This window comes from Octopus bimaculoides, chromosome 7 (genome assembly GCF_046866305.1).
Source record: "Octopus bimaculoides isolate indiv1 chromosome 7, ASM4686630v1, whole genome shotgun sequence".
In the NCBI taxonomy this organism is placed as follows: domain Eukaryota; kingdom Metazoa; phylum Mollusca; class Cephalopoda; order Octopoda; family Octopodidae; genus Octopus; species Octopus bimaculoides.
The window spans coordinates 22,624,644-22,634,884 of record NC_142934.1 but is presented as its reverse complement, the minus strand read 5'-3'; the positions used below and the strand labels follow the sequence as shown (position 1 = coordinate 22,634,884).

Below are 10,241 nucleotides of genomic sequence, written 5' to 3'. Positions count from 1 at the left end.
CATATTACTAAAACTCTAGAGATGTTTGTTTTTTCAATTCCATGAATTAAAAGTTGGAGGGGGGCGGGATAAACTGCCTGCTTCAACTTGCTATAAAACAGCTAGTAATTTTACCTTGTACTTATTCTTAGTGTAAATTTTGAAGAGTGCGGTTCGATTTTAACAGTTATTTTTTCAAAGCTATAATGGAAGTGACAAAGGAGCTTTATTCGGCATATTTTGCTTTTTATGAGTTCAATAAAGTTAACAACGCAACGGTAAGTGCGAGGAATATTAATGCAGTATATGGGGATAGGACAATAAGCGTAAGCTAATGTCAACGGTTGTTCCAGAAATTCCGAGCCGGAAACTACAGCCTAGAAAACAAGCCTCGTCCTGGGAGATCTGTAGAGCTCGACGAGGTCGTCCTGCAAATCTTGGTGGAACAAAATCCCAGCGTAACTGTTGAGGAACTAGCAGAGAAGCTTGGTCATTCAACCATTCATTGACACCTGTGTGACATCGGAAAAGCCAGCAAATTGGGTCAATGGGTTCCTCAAACATTCTGAGTCTAATCGCGTGCAGAGAGTGAATGTGTGCGCTTCTTTGGTGTCACGTCTCACAAATGAACCTTTTTTGGACCGAATAGTAACTGGTGACCAGAAATGGGTTCTCTATAAAAAATGTCAAGCGCCGAAGACAGCGGGCAGGGAAAGGAGAAATGCCAGCACTCCAGGCTAAAGAACTTATTCACCCACGTCAGGTGTTGTTATCTGTTTAATGGGATATGAAAGATTTAGTTCACTTTGAATTTTTAAGCCCAATCCAAACGATAACAAAGGAGGTCTACTGCAAGCAGCTAGAGCGGCTTAAGTCAGTGCTACCAGGAAAACGACCATCTTTGGTTTCAAGACAAAAGGTGTTCTTCCACCAGAATAATGCTCGCCCACATACAGCGAGGATGACATTCCAAAGGCTGAAGCAGTTTGAATGAGAAACGATGCCCCACCCACCAAATTCGCTGGTCATTGCCCCATCTGATCATTTATTCCGCAGTCTTCAAAATCATTTGGTCGGAAAAAATATGAATTCTGTAGACGAGGTCATAACAGTACTGGAGGAATATTTTTCATCACAGACAAGTGAATTTTGGAAGAGGGATCTTCTATCTACCAGAAATATGGAATAGCATTGTTGAAAATGAGGGAGGGTATGTTTTAGATTAAAAAGAACTTTGTTTATCTTAATTTCGAAAAATAAAGTATAAAAAAACTGCATTATTTATGGGATGACCCAATATATATGAAATTTTGAATTTAGTTCTCAGATCCCCCTCCCCAATACTACCTTTGAGGACCAGACGTACGTATGTATGTATGTATGGATGGATGGATGGGTGGATGTTGGTGTGCATGTATAAAACCTGAATTCTATGGCGTGCAGTCTGATAATCTCGAAAGGCGAATGAAATACGTGTTGTCATGTAAGTGCCTTCATGTGAATAACCCTATACCACACTTCTATATGTTTTTGATTGCCTTAAGTTGTTGCTTTCTCGGTTTTTAAACAGGTATACACACGCACATACATACATACACACACACACACTCATATATATATAAATATGTATGCATGTATATTGGTCTGTATACATGTATATATGTATATGAGTGTATGTGGTTATACAAATATGAGTGTATGTATATAAGTTTGTGACTATACATATATGTGTGTATGTCTGTATGTTTCTGGGTTTATGTATATGTATGTATGTATGCTTGTGTAGATATATACGTGTGAGTAGTGATGGTTAGGGTATTCGACTCACGATCGTAAGGTCATCAGTTCAATACTCGTCGGCGCGTTTATCCTTGAGCAAAATATTTTATTCCTTGTTGCCCCAGTCCACTTAGCTGGCAAAAATTGGTAGTACCTGTTATACAAAGGGCCAGCCTTGTCCCGTTCAGTGTGTCACGGTGAATCTCCCTGAGATCTACGTTAAGGGTACACGTGTCTGTGGAATGCTCAGCCACTTGCACGTTAACGTCACCAGCAGGTTGTCTTGTTGATCAGATCAACTAGAACACTCGTAATCGTAACCGTTGGGGTGCCAGTTCAAAGCAATGTATATAAATATATATGTACACAAATATATATGCATATATACATATGTGTATATGTAGGTAAGTGGAGGCGCAATGGCCCAGTGGTTAGAGCAGCGGACTCGCGGTCGTAGGATTGCGGTTTCGATTCCCAGACCGGGCGTTTTGAGTGTTTATTGAGCGAAAACACCTAAAGCTCCACGAGGCTCCAGCAGGGGATGGTGGCGAACCCTGCTGTACTCTTCCACCACAACTTCCTCTCACTCTTACTTCCTGTTTCTGTTGTGCCTGTAATTCAAAGGTCAGCCTTGTCACACTGTCACGCTGAATATCCCCGAGAACTACGTTAAGGGTACACGTGTCTGTGGAGTGCTCAGCCACTTGCACGTTAATTTCACGAGCAGGCTGTTCCATTGATCGGATCAACTGGAACAACAACAATATGTAGGTATACTCTTACGGCGATCCGGCATCCCGTTCTGGAAGGTAGTATATACGCCACTGAACCCGTAGACTGGCTACATGATCCTGCTGCTTGAGAAGAACATTTAATCCTGTTTTTGATGTGTGTGTGTGTGTGTGTGTGTGTGTGTGCGTGTGTGTGTGTGTGTGTGTTTGTGTATGCGCGCGCACTTCATATACTATATGCGCATGTGAATAATATTCGCGAACGAGCGCTGGATTTTTTTCTCTTTTTATTTGAGGGAGATTTGGCTGTTATTGTTAAGTGGCTCCCTCATTGAATCAAATGGTGTGTTTTCTAGTTTTTGTGGATTTCCTTTTCTTTTTTCAATCAGCTATTTCTGAAAGTAAGGGTTAACAAAATGAAGGAAAATTAAGTATACACTAGTAAAGAAACAAAAACATCAACAATTCTTATTATGTTACATAGTGTTGCAAAACTTTGCCCGAAATTAAAACTACCTCTCTCTATACAAAGTTGATAACAGCAAAGATATTAAACAGATGCTTTTATTTTCTTTCATATCTTTACAATCTGGTTTCTGTAGGATATTGGCCAATGTTTGCTTCAGCTCTTGCAGATTTTGGGTGGTATATTTGGGTGGTAAACTTATTTTTTATGTCGTGGTCATGGTCATGCGGTTAGCTAGTTCGTTTTGCAGACGCGTGGTATCGGTTTTGATATGGCTGTGTATCAATCTTGGACAAAAGTATTCAAGAAGAGCCTCGGGTATACCAAAGCATCGTCGGAGAAATTTGGTTGATAGAAATTGCGTGGAAAATCCTTGTTTTAAGTGGTAGGCATAATCCGTTAACTTATTTTAAAGACACCATTAGATTGCCTTCAGATGCTTTTAACCGAGTTCACAACGTGAGCACATTTCTTTGGACCATATTTTCAATCTGAAGATAGCCCATTTGCCGTGACTCCCTCCTTCTTTCTAACATCTCCAGTGCCACAACTCACGGGGACATCTGTGAAACCGGCCAGAAACGTTGCTATTCTTCTCCGGACGAAGCTACACAAATATATAAACACACACACACACACACACACACACACACACACACACACACACACACACACACACACACACACATTACGATATATTATGTTAAGAACGTAGTAGAGTAAAGTATAAAGCTAGTCCACCTTGAGATTTCACCCTGTGCTATCCACTAGTAGTATTATGCGTACTTCCAGGTTTGCGTTTGGGCATCTGTCCTGTGTGAATAGATAATTGAAAAAAATTTGGAGTCAACAAGAAGAAGTACAATTGGAGATTCATTTTTAATTACTACAATTGTTTCTGCGCAATGTAGTTCACCAGGCGTGCGGGCACCTGACTATGCAACCGTTTTCCTGCATTATGAGATTGTGAGATCTAGTTGTGTTTCCTCTGGCGATATATAAACATATGTAGTGATTAAAAATAAATGTTCAACCGTACTCCTACTTGCAGACTCCAAATGTTTTCAGTTATATATATATATATATATATGTATGTATATACATACGCACACGTACATAGATGTGTGTGTGTGTGTGTGTGTGTGTGTGTGTGCGTGTGTGTGTGTTTGTGTGTGACCATTTATTTGTTTCAGTTATTAGATTGTAGCCAAGCTGGAGCACTGCTTTGCAGTGTTTTTAGTTAAGCAGATCGACCCCAAAATTTATTTTAAAGTCTAGCACTCATTTTATCGGCTGCTTTTGCCGAACTGCTAATTTACGCGGACGTAAACAAACCAATATCGCTCATCAGGAGGTGGTGGAGTATAAACACACACACCCACACAATATATATATATATATATATATATAAATATACATATACGAGGTGCTTCCACGTAGTTTCCGAACCCACTCACAGACATCGGTCAGCCAGGAGTCAATAGCTGAAGACTCTTGCCCAAGATGGCGCGTAGTTAGTCTAGACTGGAAACCACACGGTTGCAAAGCGAGTTTCTTAACCACAGCCATCTGCTCATTATAAACATATATATACATATGCATATACACACACACACACACACGTATATATATATATATATATATATATATATATATATATATATGTTAATTCTCTAAATGAAGTATTAACAGTAACTGCACGATAAAGTGTAGTATATTGCCACTTAAGTGTGGCTGACCCCTAGGGGTGGATGTTACTGTTGCTTTTAGCCCCAGGAGGACATCTCCTCCAGCTGGCTTATCGACACACGACTGTGTCCTGTTTGCCAAGGGAGTTATCCCTCTCACCTCGACCAGCAGCACGAACGTATCCGGATTTCAGGGTTATTTCCCTTCGTCGGCGTTCGAAGAATGTCACTGGAAAAGAAGATATAAGGTTTGCCAGGTTTTGTCTCTCTCACCAAGGTCATCAGCTGTCGAACGCCGACGAAGGGAAATAACCCTGAAATCCGGATACGTTCGTGCTGCTGGTCGAGGTGAGAGGGATAACTCCCTTGGCAAACAGGACACAGTCGTGTGTCGATAAGCCAGCTGGAGGAGATGTCCTCCTGGGGCTAAAAGCAACAGTAACATCCACCCCTAGGGGTCAGCCACACTTAAGTGGCAATATACTACACTTTATCGTGCAGTTACTGTTAATACTTCATTTAGAGAATTAACATTGCTTGTTTTCACCTTTTCAATATCAGTGAAGAATGTCACTGGAAAAGAAGATATAAGGTTTGCCAGGTTTTGTCTCTCTCACCAAGGTCATCAGCTGTCGAACGCCGACGAAGGGAAATAACCCTGAAATCCGGATACGTTCGTGCTGCTGGTCGAGGTGAGAGGGATAACTCCCTTGGCAAACAGGACACAGTCGTGTGTCGATAAGCCAGCTGGAGGAGATGTCCTCCTGGGGCTAAAAGCAACAGTAACATCCACCCCTAGGGGTCAGCCACACTTAAGTGGCAATATACTACACTTTATATATATATATATATATATATATATATATATATATATATATATATATATATATATATATATATATGTATATATATATATATATATATATATATATATATATATATATATATATATATATATATATATATATTGTGAGGAAATGAAATCTATTTTGCACATTTACTGACTAGTTTTTTCCTAATTTTTTTCGCCCTAAAGCTTAACATAATTCATTGTTAAGACAAATCGTGGTTCCTTGGACCACGTTCAAATTACTCCTGAACGCCTAATGCCAAACCATTCATTAATTACAGTTGTTGTTGTTGTTTCTGATGTTACTTTTGTTATGCTGGTGGTTGCCGGTGTTGTTGTTGCTGTTGCCTTTGTTGTTGTTGTTGTTTTTGTTGTTCTTGTTGTTCTTGTTGTTGTTGTTGTTATTTAATTCTAAATATAATTAGATAAGAAGAAACATTATTTAAAATAACACAGATGTTATTAGCATTAAATCTCTGCAGGAGCATTTGCAAAGATATGAAAGATCCTAATGTTTTGTAAGGCTTTTTTTTGTTTTTCATTTTATTTCTGTTATTTATTTATTTATTTATTTATTTATCTATTAATTTTGCAGTTTACCGGTTTTAATACAACCACCATTTAACATCATTCACGTTAGCACACACACACACACACACACACATACATCTTTTATCTTTACTTGATTCAGTCATTTGATTGCGCCATGCTGGGGTACCGCCTTCAAGGGTTTTAGTCGAACAAATCGGCCCCAGGACTTAATTTTTAAAGCCTAGTACTTATTCTATCGGTCTCTCTTGCCGAACCGCTAACACGCCAACACCGATTGTCAAACGGAGGGAGACAAATACAGACACAAAGACACACACATATATGTATATATACACACACACTCACACATATATACATATACCCACACACATACACATAGGTACACATAAAGAATTTTTTAAAATTAGACATTGATAGGCGTAAGTATGAGATGTGTGGTTAAGTCCCATGTCGCTGTACCTTGAGCAAGTGTCTTCTACTATAGTCCCGGGCCGTCCAATGCCTTGTGAGGAGATTTGGTAGTCGGAAATTGTATGAAAGATGTGTGTGTGTGTATGTGTGTGTGTGTGTATGTGTGTGTGTGTGTGTGTGTATGTGTGTGTGTGAGAGAGAGAGAGAGAGGCACAGAGAGAGGGACAGTTAGAGACTGTGTATGTGTGCCTCTGTGTTTATATGTCTCAGTGTGTTTTCCACTCACAACCGATGTTGGTTTGTTTACGCTCCTGTAATATAGCGGTTCAACAAAAGAGTTCGATAGAATAAATACCCGACTTTAAAAAAAACAAGTACTGGGGGCGATTTGTTCGACTAAAAACACCCCCAAGACGCTGCCCCAGCATGACCGCAGCCCAATGATTGGAACAAGTAAAAGTAAAAAAAAAATCTGACTGAAAAACTTTTGAGCTGAATATTGTTCGTTGATAACTCATATTATATTGCAAATATTTTTACTATTTTCAGATACATTACATTGTCCTGAAGAAGTTGACACCATCAATGGCAGTGGCATCTTATGGTTTGGTACACAGGTTGGGCATCACGACATTCAACCCTGTCCACCTGGAGTTCTTGGTAAGTCATTCGTTTCCTCTTAGCTCATCGGGCTTACGTATTGATATTTCATATATGTACTATATATTATATATACAGGGTGGCCAAAAGTCACCCGACAGTAAATAAAATTTCCATAAATACTTAATATTCAATTTTATTTATTCATTTCATTCCAATTATGAATGTCTAAAAATTGAATGCTGTGAGTTAAAATCACCATTTAAAAAAATTTTTTTTAGCATGAAATATTTTTTTGTTTTAATCTTGGAATTAAGTGGTTTTGATTTACTGTCAGGTGACTTTGGGCCAGCCCTGTATACGTGCGTTTGTGTACTAGTGTGTATACAGCTATATAGATATATATATACACACACTAGCAATGCACTCCGGCCACAGTGTATTATTTGTTCCTTTTGTATTGGTAGAATCGACACAGGAGGAGTATGAAGCAAACAACTCTTCTTTATAAACGTATTTTCGGTCATTTTCTGATGAACAACGCTGCAGTTTCTGTCTACCAAATTCAGTCACAAGTCTGTGGTTGGCCTAGGGTTATAGTAGAAAACACTTTCCCACGGTACCATGTAGAGGGACTGAACTTGGTACCATGTGGTTGGGAAGTAAACTTCTCAACCACACAGTCATTCTGGCACCTAATATGTGTGTGTGTGTGTGTGTGTGTGTGTGTGTGTGAAATATGTGTGTGTGTAGATTTGTTGTTAAATCAAGTATTGTGCCCCACTATATCTCAAAGTTAGCAGTTCATCAAGCAGCGATCTATAAAATAAATGCCAGATTGAAATACATACTGAGGTCAGTGTGATCAATTAAATGTTTGAAGGTGATACCCCATCATGGCGACAGTCAAAAGATTAAACCCAGTAAAATAATGTTTAAATACTTAATAGCATCAAATTTAAGGTAATGGATTACAAACCACAAGATAATGAGTACAAAGCTTCGTATTGAGCATCCACTGTATACGAAAGCACTATGTGTACATCTCAGTCTAATTGACTTCCAACAATTAACAATTGTAATTTCAAGTTGAATGGTTAGCTGTAAGAAAGATTTCCAGATTTCTTAAGAAAATTATTGTGCAAAATATTTTGGGAAAAAGTATTTTTTCACCACAACAAAACACACACACACACACACACAGGTGTCTCTGTGGTAACTTGAGCCACTAGAAATTGCAGCCATATCTCTCTTAAAACACACCCTTTCATAAAAAAAAAGACACAGATTTACAAAAAAACTATGCGATGGGTTTGCTACATCAGAGGCAACTCTGGGCTACACAAAACACAGACAAACATATTTCACATTAAAAGATTATGCATTAAATAATACAAATGAAGTTGACGGTATATCTTCGAAGTTTCATTCCCTGCCAAAACTCCAAGTATTTTAAACATTTTCTCATTATACTCTATGGAAAGCATATTGTTCAGGTAGAATTGATCTAAAGACCTCAAAATTGAGCGACCCGACCTCGTTTTCGAGGTTATTTTTGTAGTAAAAAAGAGTTGCTGTGCAAAAGCATACATTGTGTGTCGATTTCATAAATGTATGAAATAAGGCACAAATGATGAGAAAACATAGACGAAATAAACGAAAGAAAAATACCCCTCAGACGCTATCTTACTATGGATTTTTGCGGTTTCGACACCTTATGCGTGTTGCGTGCGTGCGTGTGTGTGTGCGTGTGTGCACGTGTGTGCGTGCATTTCGGAATGGGTTGACGACATTCCTCAACAACTTCAGCAAGAACAACAGTTACAGCAGCAACAACAATAAACATACCGTCACCACCATCATTAACACATTGATATCACCGCCACTACTTCCATGACTATTGTTACTATACTATCACCACCATGACTATAATTGCTACATAACTACTATCACTACTATCAACATGGACACCACCACTATGACTATGGCTACTATGATTGTTAGAGCCAACACCTCTATTACCGTTACTTCTTACCACCATTACGTTTGTAACAATCATCATCATCTCCACCGCCATCATTATCATCATTGTCGTCGTCATCGTCGTCATCGTCACCATTATTATCATCGTCATCAACAACAACCACAACAACATCATAAGGATTATTATGAATTCCCAAAGTTGTAGTCAGAACGAAAATAACTGCAGCTACCAACGCCACCACCACCACCTGGACTACCACCACCACCACCATTACTACCATCGCCATCACCGTCATTTTTACTACAACCGTCACCACCACCACCACCACCACCACCACCACAGCCATCACAACACCACTACCACCGTCACCGCCATCACCACCATCACTACCACCACCATTCCCACCACCATCACCACCACCACCACCATCACCAACACCATCATCACTTTCTTTACCATCACCACCACTATCTCTCCTCCACCATCATCACCGCCATCACCATCATCACTTACTTTAGCATCACCACCACCACCGTCACCACCGTCACCACCATCACCACCATAACCATCACTACCACCACCACCACCACCACCACCACCATCACCATCACCACCATCATCATCACTTACTTTACCATCACCACCACTACCGTCACCACCACCACCAACATCACCACCACCACCGTCACCACCATCACCACCACCACCATCACCACCATCACCACCATCATCATCACCATCACCACCACCACCACCATCACCATCACCACCACCACCACCATCACCATCACCACCACCATCATCACTTTCTTTACCATCACCACCACAACCATCACCACCACAATATCACCTCCACCATCATCACTTACTTTACCCTCACCACCACCACCGTCACCACCATCACCACCACCACCATCACCACCAACACCACAACCGCCGTCATCTTTGTCACCTCCATCACTACTACCACCGTCACAACCATCACCGCCGTCACCACTACCAACATTCTCATTCCCGTCGTCTCTGCAGCAGCTGCAGTGTAGATGTGTCATCGGGTACATGGTGTCAGTCGGGTGTGGTACTAAGGGGTAAACCTTATTACTAACTGCATCTGGCGGAAATCAGTGAAAAAAGGGTGGGGGTAGGTGAAACTGGTGGGCGTATCCCATATTTTGCCTATTCTGTCGTGACAAACCCAGAG

At 40.1% G+C, this 10,241-nt stretch overlaps 1 protein-coding gene across 5 annotated transcripts in view; it reads left to right on the top strand.

Moving 5' to 3' along the window:
- Positions 1 to 10,241, top strand: part of LOC106870463 (uncharacterized) — a 361,104-nt gene that overhangs the window by 247,429 nt on the left and 103,434 nt on the right. For all 5 annotated transcript variants that reach the window (XM_089354987.1, XM_089354985.1, XM_089354986.1 and 2 more), the window contains exon 8: positions 7,006 to 7,116. In XM_089354987.1, coding sequence (XP_089211113.1) covers positions 7,006 to 7,116 — 111 coding nt within the window. The remainder of the gene's footprint in view (positions 1 to 7,005; positions 7,117 to 10,241) is intronic.